Source organism: Hibiscus syriacus, unplaced genomic scaffold, assembly GCF_006381635.1.
Source record: "Hibiscus syriacus cultivar Baekdansim isolate YM2019G1 unplaced genomic scaffold, ASM638163v2 tig00110332_pilon, whole genome shotgun sequence".
NCBI classification, from domain to species: Eukaryota; Viridiplantae; Streptophyta; class Magnoliopsida; order Malvales; family Malvaceae; genus Hibiscus; species Hibiscus syriacus.
In genome coordinates, this window is record NW_024062688.1 from 7,476,655 (window position 1) to 7,493,762 (window position 17,108).

At 37.5% G+C, this 17,108-nt stretch overlaps 1 protein-coding gene across 1 annotated transcript; it reads left to right on the forward strand.

The window, feature by feature from the left end:
- Nucleotides 1-1,806: 1,806 nt before the first annotated feature.
- Nucleotides 1,807-16,797, forward strand: LOC120119653 (E3 ubiquitin-protein ligase KEG-like). The gene is made up of 16 exons (XM_039139458.1): nucleotides 1,807-2,711; nucleotides 4,499-4,861; nucleotides 4,978-5,208; nucleotides 7,628-7,753; nucleotides 7,850-8,186; nucleotides 8,279-8,436; nucleotides 9,428-9,585; nucleotides 10,429-10,550; nucleotides 10,706-10,840; nucleotides 11,718-11,842; nucleotides 12,010-12,114; nucleotides 12,202-12,435; nucleotides 13,715-14,048; nucleotides 14,180-14,368; nucleotides 14,490-14,795; nucleotides 15,076-16,797. Exons 1-16 carry the CDS (start codon nucleotides 1,912-1,914, stop codon nucleotides 16,294-16,296), a joined length of 4,944 nt encoding a protein of 1,647 aa, XP_038995389.1. The 5' UTR covers nucleotides 1,807-1,911; the 3' UTR covers nucleotides 16,297-16,797.
- The last annotated feature ends 311 nt before the right edge of the window (nucleotides 16,798-17,108 follow it).

Consider the following 17,108-nt stretch of genomic DNA (forward strand, 5'->3'; position numbering starts at 1 on the left):
CCAACTCTTCTTCCGGTATATGAAGTAATTCTGGCATATTCCAGTTATACTCCCGTGGCATTTTCTTCGGGGACTTTTCTTTGGGGATTTCTTCTTCTTCTTTTTCTTCTTAAGTGTTATATGAATTATATAATGGATGTTCAACATGTTCATTTACAGTCGTAACTTCCTCCTCATTATCATCAACAACATCTTCCTTGGCAACGGCTGTTTCATCATCAAAATTCGGGTATTGACCAATATCAAAATCATTACACGCATGGTCTGTTTCTTCTTCTGAAAAATCATCAAAATCCGAGTATTGACCAAGATCAAAGTCCGGGTATTGACCAATATCAAATTTCGAATACTGACTAGTACTCACAATTTTTTATGTTGGCTCATCATCGTCTAACTGGTCAATACGAAAACCGGAATTTGGTGCTGAAAGTTTATTGGGATTTGGATTAGGGAAATGTTGTGGGTTTTGAGATTGTGTTTGGTATTGGAAATGTGGTGAAACAATATTTGTTCGGTGATGAAATTGTGGTGGAACCATTAAATTTTGAGCACCATAAACTGGGGTTGAAAAATTTAGTTGATTACTACCCGCTACTAACCCAACTTCACTACTTCTAGGTTCAACAACATACAATGTAACATCATCACTTAAAACACTAATGTAGGCAATGAATCGTTCAACATCTTCATTGTCGGTTAACAAATAAACTTTATCATTTCTCTGATAAGATAACCTAAATCCACTTAGGGCTCTAAATTCAATTTATTTGCAACACGTAACATTAGAGTTTCATAAGTTAACTTTTTTAATGACAGTTTTAGTTGAAGATTCATGGGTAAAGGCATATATTGTAAAACACCATGAACATTCTCCCATGACTCTTCAAAACACAAATCTATCCAAACATGATCAACATTAGATGATTTCATTATTGTAAATTAATTTACTAAACAAACGAGCTGCGAAACTAAAACCTTTTGCCGGATGGGGAAGGATGTCGTTGGATATAAGAATGGATGTCGCCGGAGAGAGCGATAGATGGAGATGTAATGAGTTGCGATTTAGGGATTTAGGTTATGAGTTTCTGCTGCTGCGTAGTTATATACCCAAAACATTTGTGTTGCGAAATTAAAACCTGTTGCGAATTCAGAAATCGAGTTGCGAATTTGAAATTCAGTATTGCGATAGTCAGAATCTCGTTGCGATTTACGTATTCGCATTGCGATTTTTCAAATTCGCGTTGTGATTTACGTATTCGCATTGCGAATTAGGAAAATCGCAATGCGAATTTGGGAAATCGCAATGCGATAATCAGAATCGCGTTGCGAATCTGAAAATTGATTTGCGATACCAGAGATCGCGTTGCGAATAATCAATCGCATTACGGTTTAATTGATCATTTTGACAAATTCAAACAAAATTAGTTAAAATCGTATATTAAAATACATTTTTGATCACTGAATTTATTTTCTCTAAAAATAAAGACCAAAATCAGAGGAATCGGGCTGGTTAGAGAGAGAAAGTCATAACATCTGAAACTCAGTCACCAAAGTGAAAACAGCTTCATCACTCTCTTTCTCAGCAGCCAAACTGAAACCCAATCTTTATTTATAAAATAAAAAAATCCTTTCTTTATAAAACTCTTATTTCTTCTCTCTGAAAAGCCTCTCTTCTTCTGTATCTTACTAAAAATCTCTCCCTTTTTTCTTTTAATTTTACTAAAAATCGATTTTTTTGATCTCTTTTGTAAACCCTCATTACCCTTTTATTGGATCTGTCATTCCCTCGCATGTATTGATTATTCCCTGTACAAAGGGATCCTTTTTTCATTGATATTGTTACATCCCTGTTTGGGTTCTGAAAATTTTTCTTCTTGTTTTTACTTTCTGGGAAAGTAACGAAGGGAAAAAATGAAGGTACCTTGTTGTTCAGTTTGCCAGACGCGGTATAACGAGGAAGAAAGAGTTCCTTTATTGCTTCAATGCGGCCATGGGTTTTGCAAAGAGTGTCTTTCCAGAATGTTTTCTACTTCGTCGGATACTTCCTTGCCCTGTCCCCGGTGCCGCCACGTGTCCATCGTGGGTAACTCTGTTCTGGCTTTGAAGAAGAACTATGGAATTTTATCTCTTCTTAACTCTTACCCAAGCTCAGGTGGGTCCAACTCGAGGAACGATTTCGATTGCGATTACACGGACGATGAAGAGAGGGAGGATGACGATGAGAATGGGGATTTCTTCCGTGACTTTGCCTGTGGTCGGATTAACCGCGGGATCCACGCTTCTAGTTCCGGTGCTGCTGCCGCCGCCGGATGCGGGCCAGTGATTGAACTGACAGCTCATCCGGAGGTGAAGTTGATTAGGAAGATAGAAGGGAAAGGGGAAGGAAAAGGAGGGAGAGCAGGAGTGGAAACATGGGCGGCGGTGATTAGTGGAGTCTACGGTGGTGGTGGAGGAGGAAGAGGACGGCGGTGCAAGCATAAGGTGGCGGTAAAGAAAGTAGGCGCAATGGAAGGTATGGATGGGGAATGGGTTCAAGGTCAACTTGAGAGTTTGAGGCGTGCATCAATGTGGTGTAGGAATGTTTGTACTTTCCATGGAGTTATTAAGTTTGAAGAGAGTAGTCTGGGGATTGTTATGGATAGGGGTCACGGATCGATTCAATCTGCAATGTTCAATAATGAAGGGAGACTTACTTTGGAGCAAGTTCTAAGGTGTTGTTTCTGTTTTAAACTTTGCCTTTTTTTGTTCTTTCTTTCTTTTGCAGTTGTATCTTTTAATGATCTTTTTTTAGGTGTTCATTGTGTGAAATATTGTTGATTTTGGCAGATGGTGCTCTAAATCTTTTTCTTTTTGCTAACAGAACATAAGATTGATAGGTTGTTTCTAAGCAACAGGAAAATGTTTTATGTGCCGAGATTACTTATTGTTGAGGCTGAATGAACATTAAGCTTTGAGCTTTCGCACGGTTATATTATTTATTTTGTACAGAATGTTGCTTTTAGTTAATTTGGGCAGATACAGAGCAGATCTTAACGTTTTATGCATATTTCTTTTTTGTTGTTGGTGTGTATGAAGATGTTGCGATATGTTGGATTGTGTTATTTGATAGAAAAAGCTAACTTGCTAGATATAATGAAAAATTGTTTTTTTAATAAGAATAGTGAAAATTTGTTGCTTTTAGTGAAGATTGAATTAGATTAAGATATGCGATTCCAAGGTAGGTGATCAAGTTTTTGTTCTTGCATTGGAACTTTCATTTATGTACATTGAATGAAACTTTACACTTTATGGGAATGATTCTTGGATGATTAATCTATTACTATAGTATGGAGCCTAAGGTTGATTTCTCAAATATTTAAGTTCTCTTTACCTTTACTTCTAATGTGTATGTGCAGATTCTGTGCAGATTCTGTGCAGACATTGAAGTGATAGAACATTTACTTTAACCTCTTAAATGAGAATTCTTTGTCAAAGTGCTTGTTGACTTGATATAATTAGTGTACGAATGTTCTACACCTTATCTGCACATAATACCTTACTATTGCTTATGTTCTCTTTATTTTAAATTTAGATTCCTTCGAGTTCTGTCTTGAGAAATGGTATTTACCAGTTTTTATTGAATAGCAGTTTTTATCAGAATATGAACTGGTTGTTTCTCTTGTTGCTTAAAATATTTTTGCAAGTTTCATGAAATAGGCCACTTGACTTTTATAATCTTGATCTCTTTCTCTTTCCTCCTCCGTTCTCTTCTCGTTCAACTGCAGTCGTTTAATTTGCGGATTACATTGCCAATAGATTATGGGCTGAACCAAACTTGTGTTTTTCTAATTACTTTGAAAATTATAGCTTCTTGTGCCTCGATTTCTGGTTAGATTGGCGACACTGTGAACTGGTAGGTAATACAAATAAATATCATGATTGAAGTTTCCAAAGAAACCCATGACAGGTTTGGGAGGGAATGGTTTTCTTTGGGACAAATGGTGGAATTACTATTGTTTCTTGTAGAGAAAGACATTGGAATTTTTTTATTGAATTTTAGTAAGAAAATAAATTGCAAAAAGATAAAGAAAATAGAAAGATGATATGAAATATCAAAGTCGGTGGATTGATTTGAGGAATGAAGTATGCATTTTCATGGACCACAGAAAATTGAATGCAATAATATCATGGATGGAATGAGATGTGTATCCTTATCTTTTTTTTTCTTCCTTTCACACCCTTTTTATCGTTTTTATGCTTGAAGTTCTTAAATTTTGGTATCAGAGTTGGTGTATTTATGCACAAAATATGATTTTCCATGTTTTTGATTTAAAATTTCTTTTCTAATGTTGAGGCTCTTTGCTTTTAATCCTGTTTGTTGACTAATTTAAATCAAATATGGCTGTAATATGCCACTAACTTTTTTTCTCCCTATTGTTTGCAATACGCCCCTTTAGCTTATCTGATGCCTAGATAGCTTATGTGGCTTTATGGTTTAATGAGTATTTGCTAATTTTAGATACGGAGCAGATATTGCACGAGGGGTGGCAGAACTTCACGCAGCAGGTGTCGTTTGTATGAATATAAAACCATCTAATCTTCTTCTGGATGTAAATGGTCATGCCGTTGTTTCTGATTATGGACTTGCTGCAATTCTGAAAAAACCTGCTTGCCGAAAAGCGCGAACAGAATGTGACTCCTCCAAGATACATTCATGCATGGATTGCACAATGCTCAGCCCACATTACACTGCCCCAGAGGCTTGGGAGCCAGTAAAGAAGTCTCTGAATCTGTTCTGGGATGATGCCATTGGCATATCGGCAGAATCAGATGCCTGGAGTTTTGGTTGTACATTGGTGGAAATGTGCACTGGTTCCATCCCGTATGTGGAGCTACACATTTTTTTATTTTATTTTACTGTTTCTTGTTGTGTATGTATTTCAATGTTTTGGTACAGGATATGGCTTCTTTGTGACACAAGTGAAATTCTTTATGCAGTTGGGCTGGTTTAAGTGCAGATGAAATCTATCGAGCTGTTATTAAGGCTCGGAAATTGCCTCCACAGTATGCAAGTGTAGTGGGTGTTGGGTTACCTAGGGAATTGTGGAAGATGATTGGTGATTGCCTGCAGTTCAAGCCATCGAAAAGACCGACATTTAATGCAATGTTAGCGATATTCCTCCATCATTTGCAAGAGATACCGCGCAGCCCTCCTGCAAGCCCCGATAAGTGAGAAAATTATTATTTTCTTCCTTCATCATTGTTTGTACTTCCTAGATAAAATCTAATGGTAGCCTCTTTTTTTTTTTGGAATATTAGGCCTCGTTAAAAACCCTCGACTTACCCTCCATATTACAATAGTAATATGAAGGACAATGGAAGAGGGAAAAGAGCACTTCTTGGATTTAGGTGTTCTTAATCTAAATTTCATGAATAGAGCACTTCTTCAAAAATGGTCCTGGAGGTATGCCAATGAAAGGGAGTCTGTTTGGAGGGCATTTATTTGTTCGAAATATAATCTGGATTCTTCTCTGTTATTGTTTGACAGTAAAATCCCTCAAAAAGTCTCTTGGATTTGGAGATATTTGATTAATAATCACTTTGTGGAGGACACTTTTGGTTCCAAGTTTAGAAGTTTGTGCAGTTTTCGAGTAGGAGATGGAAGCTTAATCCGGTTTTGGCATGATAATTGGGTTTTGGATTCTCCTCTTTTGCTCATTTTCCCTAGATTGTTTTCTATTTCCACTAATAAAATGGGCAAATTATTCGAATTTGGGGAATATAGCTCTTCGGGCTGGATTTGGGATGTGCAATTTCGAAGGAATTTAAATGACTGGGAATTAGAACAGTGGGCTAATTTGATGGCTGTCATTTCCTCTATTTCATTATCAATGGAGATTTCTGATGGGATGATTTGGAAAGGTATTGGGGATGGGGTATACACTGTAAATTCTGGTATGAAGTTATATTCATCAGATTCTTTGGGTTCGGAGGACGTCAACTTTTGGAAGAAGATTATTTGGAGGGGTGACTTGCCGCCAAGAGTGGAGTTTTTTATGTGGCAGGTTGTTTTAGGGAAGCTGGTTGTTAAGACAAAACTTGTTAAAAGAGGTGTTCAAGGTATTGAAGACGTGGTATGTCCTCTTTGCAAGTTGGAGGATGAGTCTTCCTTACATTTGTTTTTCTCGTGTTCGGTGGTTTGGGTTATTTGGAACAAATTTCTGAATTTCTGGAGGATAAAGACTGTTTTTCATGATAATGCGAAAAGCTTTCTTCTTGCTTGGGCTGCTATGAAGACTAACTCTCCAATTTGGTCTTTAATTCCAGGGGTCTTCCTTTGGACAACTTGGAAAATAAGGAATCTAATTGTGTTTGAGGGGGGAAGTTAGATATGGCTGAATATTTCTTCTTAGCAAGGTTTAGGCTTGCTTCTTGGTTCCTAGCAAAGCTCAAAGAGGTTTCTATCCCTAAAGATTCTCGTATTTCAGATCCTTCCTTAGGGGACTCGTGTTCTTTTAATGCCAAACAAATTGTTTCTGTTTCTCCTTGATCCCCTCCTCCTAAAGGTTTTGTAAAACTTAATGTTGACCTACTACTAGAGATTGGAAGAAGAGTGGGACAGGAGGAATTTTAAAGGATTTCACAGGGTTGACCTTAGGCTTTTTCAAGGAAACTGCTGGTCCGGGGCCTCCGACCTATATGGAATTAAAAGCTATTCAGAAGAGGTTGGTGTTCTATGTTGATTTTCGAGAGAGCTTCAAGGATCGTTTGATTATTGAAAGTGACAGCAAGGTGGCAGTGGATTGGGTTAAGGAGGTGGAATTATGTCCTGATGTTTATGCTTTTATGGTTAAAGATATTGTTCATAGGCTTGATGTATGACATGGCGTTGTTAGATGGGTAAATAGGACAACCAATTTAGAGGTTGATGCCTTAGTAAAGAAGGAATTGGTTGATTTAGTGTTGTTTACTATGGGTGTATTTATGTTTTTCATGGGGGTGTTTTGTAGGTTGTATCTTATGTAATTTCTTTTGTTCAATAATATCCTAAGGCACTCTTTTCCTCCTTCCGCTGATTAAGGAGCTTCTCTACAAGCTCCTTTAATCAAGAAGGGGGTTTTAACGAGGCCTGAAATTCTTATAAAAAAAAGAGAGGGAAAAGAGTGCCTACTACTTTTATTAATCAGGAGAATAATACACTGCCATCCCTTACATCATACTTTAATAGCCTTAACCCTAATAACATAAGACTTAAACACCTCTTCCTGCTGAAACCTTAACACTGATTACATAAGACTGAAAACAAAATCCCTGCAGAAATGTAAGGGAGTCTAGCACCCTAACACACCAAAAACAAAGCCTAACGATCATCCTATACCATCCTTAGCGTAGCTAATCTGTCCGCTTCCCAGTTAGCAGCTCTCAAGATTTGCCTTAACATTATATAGACGATCTCCTTCACCAAGGATAGAAACATAGGAGAGCTTAGATCCGGATTCTTGATCCACTTCAAAGCGTTAATAAATTAGTTCATAGCCTTTAATAAATTTTATTGTTGGTTATTCATTTGTGTGTTTGTTCATGTTTGGACTGAGTTACAGTAAAATTAGTTCATAGCCTTTAATAAATTTTATTGGTGTATGTGCAGTGGCTTTGCCAGATTTCCTGGGTCAAATGCTGTGGAGCCACCAGCTGTGGCTGACTTGAAAGTTTTACCTGATAATCCTAATCTTCTGCATCGACTTATTTCTGAGGGAGATGTGAGTGGTGTGAGGTTAGTGCATTTCATTTAAGATACATTCTTATCTCTCATTTGTAAGAATATCATGTCTCTCATGTATTTCATATGTCCTTTTCTTTGTTTCTACAGAGTTTTTCTTGCAAATACTTCATCTGGAAGTAGTGGTAGCTCAATTTCTTCACTTTTAGAAGCAGTGAATGCTGATGGGCAAACTGCTCTCCACTTGTCCTGTAGGCGAGGTTGTGCTGAACTTGTTGAGGCAATACTGGAGTATCCAGTGGCAAATGTGGATATTTTGGATAAGGACGGGGATCCTCCTCTTGTTTTTGCTTTAGCTGCTGGATCCCCGGAATGCGCCCTAGCTCTCATTAGGAGAGGTGCTGATGTTCAATCCAGGTTGAGGGAAGGCTTTGGTCCATCTATTGCCCATGTTTGTGCATACCATGGTCAACCTGACTGCATGCGTGTAGGTCTTACGTTAATCTTATATATATGGCAAATCCTTCTTGCTTGTTTCCAGTGTTTGTGTTATCTGGTTTGTCTCTAAATGTTTAACAGGAGTTGCTATTGGCTGGAGCTGACCCTAATGCTGTGGATGATGAAGGTGAATCTGTGCTTCATAGAGCTGTAGCCAAGAAATATACAGAATGTGCCCTTGTTGTATTGGAAAATGGAGGCTGTACATCAATGGCTGTTTTGAATTCCAAAAACCTGACGTATGTACTATGCTGCGCTCCACGGGTGTGCTTAGTTTTTATTTTTCTATTTTTCTTTCTTTATCCGTATTAGCACTAAACTACTAGTCCCCCCCCAACTGCCACACACTTCTAGGTTGTATAGATTTTCTGTTTAATAGTCTGGAACCACATAAATCGAATCAGTGATTAACTTTGTGAAAGAAGAAAAACCTGCTTGATTGAAAAGAACCTGCTTGATTAACTTAAGGTTAAAATTATCCCCATAAATCAAACTTAAGGTTGTAGCTCTTGTTTTCTTTTCATAAACACGTTACACTTATCATGTGTTATCTGTTTATTGGATGTTAAACTTCTGAACACCTCAAGATAAAGATAGACTTGAAATTATCAATAATCACTGATACCTTTTATGGTCTAATGCAAGGACATGACTGGTGAACAACTTCACTTCTCTATTATGTTGGAGACAGATGAATGCATTGCACAATTTGGGTTGTGTTCTATTATTGTGCCTGTTTATGAATCCAGACATCTATTGGTAGATGTGTTTATCTCCAAACTTGTTCATGATTAACATTAGTTTATTTATATACTTAGCTAGTGGCTTCAGGTCTGGTTTAGGAGATAGGGCTTGAGAAGACTGGCTTGCCCCAAATGTAAATATTCATTCAAAGTAATTCCTTGAGAAAGAAGAGTCTTAGGAATTGTTTCATCCTTCCATCTCCTGGATTTGTGGTTAATTCTTAACTTATCACTGTTTGTCTCTCTTTCTCTCTCTCTCTCACCCCTTTTTATTCTTGTTTTTCTTTGTTGCAAACATAAATTTGTCTTGAGCTAAAAAATGGAAAAATTATAAAATAGACCAACTGATTTCAACTTTTCTAACCTCTTTGCTATCTGTGCTAATACCAAATTTTGTTAGAACATACAACTGCCATAAGCTCTTGGCATTTAATTTTTCATACCATTTCCTGCTGCTCAATGCTTCGTTTCTTCACGTTGTCATTAGACCACTGCATTTGTGTGTGGCAACATGGAATGTGGCTGTTGTCAAAAGGTGGGTGGAAGTTGCATCACCAGAAGAAATTGCTGACGCGATTGATATTCCTAGTCCTATTGGTACTGCTTTGTGCATGGCCGCTGCTCTTAAGAAAGATCACGAAAGAGGTAGTTCAGAACTCATCGTCTTCTTTTAGTTAGTGGTCCGAAATTTCCCTCTTGAAAGTTGTCTAGTCAATTTTTCATTTTAAAGCTGTTCTTCTTTATCTCTTTAATTCAACCTATGCTGCTAACATCTTTTATGAATTACTAAACAGGTTTAGATATATTGTTTACATAAGAGGCTATAATGTTGCATTTCATTAAAGTCACCAAAGACTCAAATTTAGTTTTTTATTTTTTTTATGAATTATTTGATTTTGTTCAGGAATAGGAATTTCTACATGAACTTGCTGTTGGCTATACAGTGAGAGTTATTTTTTTCCCAAAATTTTCTTGGAGTTCATGTATATGTGCTTTGGCTTCTTTTTGCCTTTTTACTAGTTTACTAGCTGGTTTCCTGTCTGGTCCTATTTGTATTTTGTTACTGAATAGTATTTGAATCTTTATAGATATTAGTTTCTCTGGGACTTTAGTTGATAAATATTTTGTTCGATTTAGGCTATACCAACTAATATGTTATGGGGTATCTTTCCTCTTCTTTTGTGACCACAACATTCTGAGATAACTGTTATGACATTGTTATCACATCATTAGTCATTTTCATGGTCGTAGATCATAGATGGTTTTCTGTACTTGTTTTAGCCCTGAAATTTTGATCTTTGTTTCAGCAGAACTGCAATTACTAAACCTGCCGGTTATTTTGTTTCTACCTTTGTTCCTTGAAGGCCTATTACAATACCTTGGTTTACTTTTTTTATTGCTTGGCAATGTTATGTTCGTCTTCTCTTAACAACATGAATTTCCATTATTCAGTAGTGATTAATTTTAAATTCACAAAACTGCTTGTAGAGGGTAGGGAACTCGTGCGTTTATTGCTTTCAGCTGGCGCAGATCCCACAGCTCAAGATGCTCAACATGGGAGAACAGCATTGCATGCTGCTTCCATGGAAAATGATGTTGAATTGGTAAAAGTAAGCTACATAACTTCTTTTTTGTGATCTGCACTTATTTTTTATTCTATTTTTCATTAATTTGATTCGTATTAATGCATCAACGCAATTAAAAAGCATATATTCAGCCAGATTTCTACTTTATACAACTTTTCTAATTCCAAACTGATAAACAGATAATTCTTGATGCTGGAGTGGATGTAAACATCAGAAATGTGCACAATACAACACCCTTGCATGTAGCTTTGGCCAGAGGGGCAACATCATGTGTTGGATTGCTTTTATCTGCTGGGGCAGATTGTAATTTACAGGTGTCTGCTTTAATTACCTCAAGATATTTGCCATGGCATGTTTTTGCTCGTCTTTTCCCAAATAAAGTAAATGGATTACGGACCTTCTGCTAGGAAGCAAATTATTATTTGGTGATATATATATCCCCCTCGTATGTGCATGATTTAGGAATCAACTGTAGCAGGAGTCTATGCTTTATTTTTGTATTGTTGTTTGGGGTTCGCATTTAAATCATTTTTCTGATTATCATGGTCTGATAATGGTTTGATCTAAATTATAATGAATGACTCTTCTAGTTGAAGAGCATGGAAAAAAACCTCTATGAACCCTCAGAATCGGGTGCTTAGCAATTAACGCAAACATCGTTCTTTGATTCATAACCAGTACTCTACTTATAGACGCAGAAAACCATATAAAAGTAAACTGAAGCATTAGACATGGAATGGCCAAATTAATTGCCTAATCTCTGAGTTAGACTTGCTAATTGAAGTTTATGCGGGGATGGGGGGTGGGGAAGTCAGTATAGAACATAGTGGTTCATTTTCAAGTGTTTGATTTGTCTCCAGCATAGTTTGTTTAAGAGAATCAAGGTTCTGTTTGCTTGGAACTTTGGCTATTTGGCATTTGCATTTTTCTATAGGACGTCAAAAGCAAAATATAAGAAGGAAAAAAAAACTGAAAGTGAGCTACAGATGGCAAAAACTAAAAAGCAAAAGCACCCACCAATCCTAGCCTAATTGTTGAAGAAATTAATATGAACATAAGGAGCAACCATGCATCTAATATTTATGTATTTATGCAGTAATTTGGAGAAAAATGATGCTTGTGATTGTCTTGATTGATCTATCAAGTGGTTATTCAATCCTAATTGCTGTCACTCTTTTTACTCATCACCAGGGTGATGAAGGAGATAATGCTTTCCATATAGCAGCAGATACTGCAAAAATGATACGTGAAAATCTTGAGTGGCTCATTATAATGCTGAGAAATCCTGATGCTGCTGTTGAAGTTAGAAATCACAGGTCAGTTCTGATTAACTGCTATCGGTTCTCTTCTTTTTTCATCAACTAATGCATGCCTTTTTCTCTGGTTTGATTTGTTTTGCTTTTTTGGCATCACATTTTAAGCTGTAGAATTTATATGTTAGTCTGTATTGTTACTGACGCGGTGTTAATACATGTGATGAAAGTGGCAAGACATTACGCGACTTTTTGGAAACACTTCCCCGTGAATGGATTTCTGAAGATCTAATGGAGGCATTAACGAATAGGGGAGTTCATTTATCTCCTACAATGTAAGAAGGCTTACAGTTACATCATTTTGCATTCACTCACATCACTTTTCATTTAATGGTGATTCTTGAGTTCTTAATCTTATTCAGATTTGAAGTGGGTGATTGGGTGAAGTTTCGAAGAAGAATCACTGCACCTACATATGGTTGGCAAGGTGCAAGACATAAAAGTGTTGGATTTGTGCAAAATGTAGTGGACAGAGAGAATCTTATTGTGTCATTTTGCACTGGAGAGGTTCGTGTATTGGTAAATGAAGTTGCAAAAGTGATTCCTCTGGATAGAGGGCAGCACGTTAAGCTCAGAGAAGATGTCAAAGAGCCAAGGTTAGGACCTGTTTAATTTATAATTTTTAGTTCGCTGGATTTTTGGTTTGGATAGAAGGCAGCTCGTTAAGCTCTATGCTTTTCCTTTTTTTTTATAGGAATAGGAGGTCTCGTTAAAAACCTCCCTCATAGTTGCCTCTCGTTAAGCTCTATGCTTTTCCTTTTTATTATCTGGAATGGGAACTTTGCAGAACTTTTAACAATGAAGTGTTTTCTTGGAAGGAGTTTGCCATTGCATGGTGTTTGAAAGCTCAAGGCAAAATTAGAAATTGTATGTTTAATCCTAGGACAATTTGAGTAGTAGGATGATATTTCTGTGATCATTTTAATCTTCATAATAATATATCTAAAACTTAGTATTAATACATGAAGATGTACTCTGAATATAATCTCGAGTGAAAGGTAATAATGTCAGCATAATGTTTCAATTATTTACCTTGTTTATCTACTGTCGTAGGCGTGGTTTAGGTGTTGTGATTTCTCATATTTTATATGTATATGTTCTCTTTTTTCTTTTAAAATAATGAACAATATCAAATCATTTTGTATAGTGGCTGCTAAATTTGTGCAAATAGTCCAAAAAATTAATGAGTTAATCAACCTCTCTATTATTTTGGTTCTTTTTTCTTTCTTTCTTTTTTAGGGCTGTTTGTATGTGTATGCTTTTTTTTTGGGGGTGTGAGAATAGTAGACATGTCTTCTGGTAAATGCTTTACCTTACTCCTAATAAAAACCTTGTCGAAGCTCGGTTTCATATATTGTATTTTTGGTTCCATTGCCTGAACTTCATTGCTGTAGCCTTGTACTTGTTGGAGGGAAGAATAGTATACATGTCTCGAGGTAAATGCATTACCTTACATGAGTCAAACCTTTTTGGAAGCTTGGTTTCATATCTTGCATTTTTGGTTCCATTGGCTGAACTTCATTGCTATGGCCTTGTACTTGTCGTGGGTACAGGGTACTTCTTTGCCTTGAATTTACTCTTTGATACCTGTCAAATGGAAAATGAAAGCGCTCATGCTTCCTTGGTCATCTCAATGTTTATGGAAGAGACCGGAAGCCTTTACGACTTTTCTGGAAATTCATGCTCTTGATCATACAATTAATCCGATTCCATACATTAGATGCCATAAAATAGTCTGCCAATTTACTGTTGAAGTTGTACTTCTGCCTTTTGCATGTCTGCAATCCTTTAACTGAATTGACTGGCTTGGCCATTTACAATTAGTCTGCTTATATTCAGGTTAGTTTGGATTAAAAATATATTTGTTATACTCAGGTTTGGCTGGCGTGGTCAATCTCGTGATAGTATTGGTACTGTCTTATGTGTGGATGATGATGGAATTTTACGTGTTGGCTTCCCTGGAGCTTCTAGAGGATGGAAAGCTGATCCTGCAGAAATGGAAAGAGTTGAAGAATTCAAAGTTGGGGATTGGGTTCGTATCCGTCCTACTCTTACAACAGCAAAGCATGGATTAGGATCTGTGACACCGGGGAGCATTGGTATAGTATACTGTATTAGACCAGACAGTAGCTTATTGTTGGACTTGAGCTATCTTCCAAATCCTTGGCATTGTGAACCAGAGGAAGTTGAGCATGTTACTCCATTCAGGGTATTAGAGACTTCAAACTTTCTTTGTCAATTGTGTTGATAAAGCCTTCTATTCACTCTACCTTTTTCTCTTTAACTGAAACATTTTTTGGGTTCGAAGAAGAAGTAATATATTGTTTGATTTTTTTATAGATTGGTGACCGTGTGTGTGTAAAGCGGTCTGTTGCAGAACCACGATATGCTTGGGGTGGTGAGACCCATCATAGTGTTGGAAGAATTAGCGAGATAGAAACTGATGGGCTTCTTATGATTGAAATTCCTAATCGACCGATTCCATGGCAGGCGGATCCATCTGACATGGAAAAAGTAGAGAATTTCAAGGTAATTGCCTGCCATTTTTTCTTAATGTAGTCATTGGACTATCCCATTAAGGGCTTTTCCATTGGTCAGACACTTGAGGATTTAATGGATCTTTATTCTGTATGTTTCCTGTTATGAGCAGGTTGGCGATTGGGTTAGAGTAAAAGCCTCAGTATCCTCCCCAAAATATGGATGGGAGGACATTACACGCAACAGCATTGGTATAATACATAGCTTAGAGGATGATGGTGATATTGGTGTTGCATTTTGCTTCAGAAGCAAGCCTTTTTGTTGCTCGGTCACTGATGTGGAGAAAGTGCCTCCTTTTGAAGTGGGACAAGAGGTTCATGTGATGCCTTCTGTTAGCCAGCCACGACTAGGATGGTCAAATGAAACTCCAGCAACTGTTGGAAAAATTGATAGAATTGACATGGATGGGGCATTGAATGTAAGCGCACTGCTCATGTTTGCACACTTTGTTCTTTCCATTTCTTTTTCTCTCTATTTGGAAGCAAGTAACCTGATCTAATCTTTTTGCTTGTCCATTTTTTGCAATTTCAATTTCGTTTTCGTTGTTTTTTTTTACCCCATTGGGCATTGACTTCTTCGGATGATTTTCCTGGGAAAATGTTGGGGGTATTATATCTTCCGTTACAATGTTGTCATTGTATCAGTGTTTGGGGGAATGCATATGTAATGGAGTGGTTTTTTTTTTTTTTTTTTTGCAGGTGAGGGTTGCTGGCAAGCATAGTTTGTGGAAACTTTCCCCTGGAGATGCAGAAAAGCTTTCAGGGTTTGAGGTTGGTGATTGGGTCCGTTCAAAGCCAAGCCTTGGCACTAGGCCAAGTTATGACTGGAATACTATTGGGAAAGAGAATTTAGCAGTAGTGCATAGTATTCAGGATACTGGATATTTGGAATTGGCATGCTGCTTCCGGAAAGGGAAGTGGAGTACCCATTTCTCAGATGTAGAAAAGGTTTCAAGTTATAAAGTTGGGCAACATGTTCGGTTTCGAGCTGGATTAGTCGAGCCAAGGTGGGGGTGGAGAGGAACTCAACGTGATTCACGGGGCATTATTACTTGTGTTCACGCTGATGGGGAAGTGAGAATTTCTTTCTTTGGTTTGCCAGGCATGTGGAGAGGAGATCCTGCAGATCTAGAAATAGAGCCGATGCTTGAAGTGGGAGAATGGGTGCAATTGGGAGTAAATGCTAGCAGTTGGAAATCTATTGGTCCTGGTAGTGTTGGTGTTGTACAAGGAATAGGGTTTGAAGGAGATGAATGGGATGGAAGCACCCTTGTCGCATTTTGTGGCGAGCAGGAAAGATGGGTGGGACCCACTTCCCATCTTCAAAAAGTGCAGAGTCTCGTTGTAGGGCAGAAAGTGAGAGTAAAGCTCTCGGTGAAGCAGCCAAGATTTGGCTGGTCAGGTCATAGTCATACTAGTGTTGGAACAATTGCAGCAATTGATGCTGATGGAAAGTTGAGAATATACACTCCTGTCGACTCCAAAACTTGGATGCTAGATCCATCAGAACTGGAGCTGGTCAAGGAACAGGAACTTTGCATTGGGGACTGGGTCAGGGTTAGGCCATCGGTTTCAATCCCGACTCACCACTGGGGAGAAGTAACTCAGTCTAGCATCGGGGTAGTGCATCGAATGGAAAATGGGGACTTATGGGTGGCATTCTGCTTTATGGAAAGGCTATGGCTTTGTAAGGCTTGTGAGATGGAAAGGGTCTGGCCATTTAAAGTTGGCGACAAGGTGCAGATTCAAGAGGGACTTGTAACACCGAGGTGGGGTTGGGGAATGGAGACTCATGCCAGCAAAGGCCAGGTGGTTGGGGTTGATGCAAATGGAAAAATAAGGATTAAGTTTCAATGGAGGGAAGGGAGGCCATGGATTGGAGATCCTGCAGATATTGTTCTTGACGACAGTTTTGCATGAACACCACCTCATATTGGCTTTTAAGTTCATTCCTGAAGCTTGGAGAGTCTGGGTTTTCGCCTCTCAGCTCGATTAGAGAAGCCAGGGAGGTATGCACGTTTCCACACTGCATTTCGTAAAAATGATTGCTCGAAACTCTATGCAAGACTGCGGTGGGAGATTTAATTACAGGATTATTTATTGTTACTAACTAGAGGGACGGATACACAGCATGAGAAGAAATGGCTTGCCTTACTGTTAATTAAATATGGACAAAAATACAAAAGCAGCCAATGAAAACAACAGTAGCTTTAGGGTCATGTATCTCATTGATGAATGATGTTGGTAGTTTATATAAAGCTGCCGAGGTATACATATAGAGATGAATATGATCATTTATTACATGTTATTTTGTACAAATTGAATCTTATAATGTTTCAGAGTTGGTCTAGTTTTTATGCTACTTGCTCTCGGGTATGAATGTAATATAATGCTGTGTTTAATACAAGAATGTCTTTTTTTCATATATATGGAGGGCTATATTTGCATATGAACTCGAGACATAACAATAATTTCTTTACTGTTAAGGTTGTATGGTTTGTTAATGAAGTTTTAGTTCTAATAAAAACGCTTGAAAACTCGAATCGAGTGAGTGTACTCGCTTTTTTTTTATAATTGTACTGTTTATGTTAATTACCTGGGAGGTGATGTTTATGTGCATTATTGGTTTACTTAGAGCAACAAAAGGATGACGACATGTGTATTATTAAGTTTTATAATTTTATCTATTAATTTATGGATATGTCAATACACTTTTTAATATTTCTTTAATA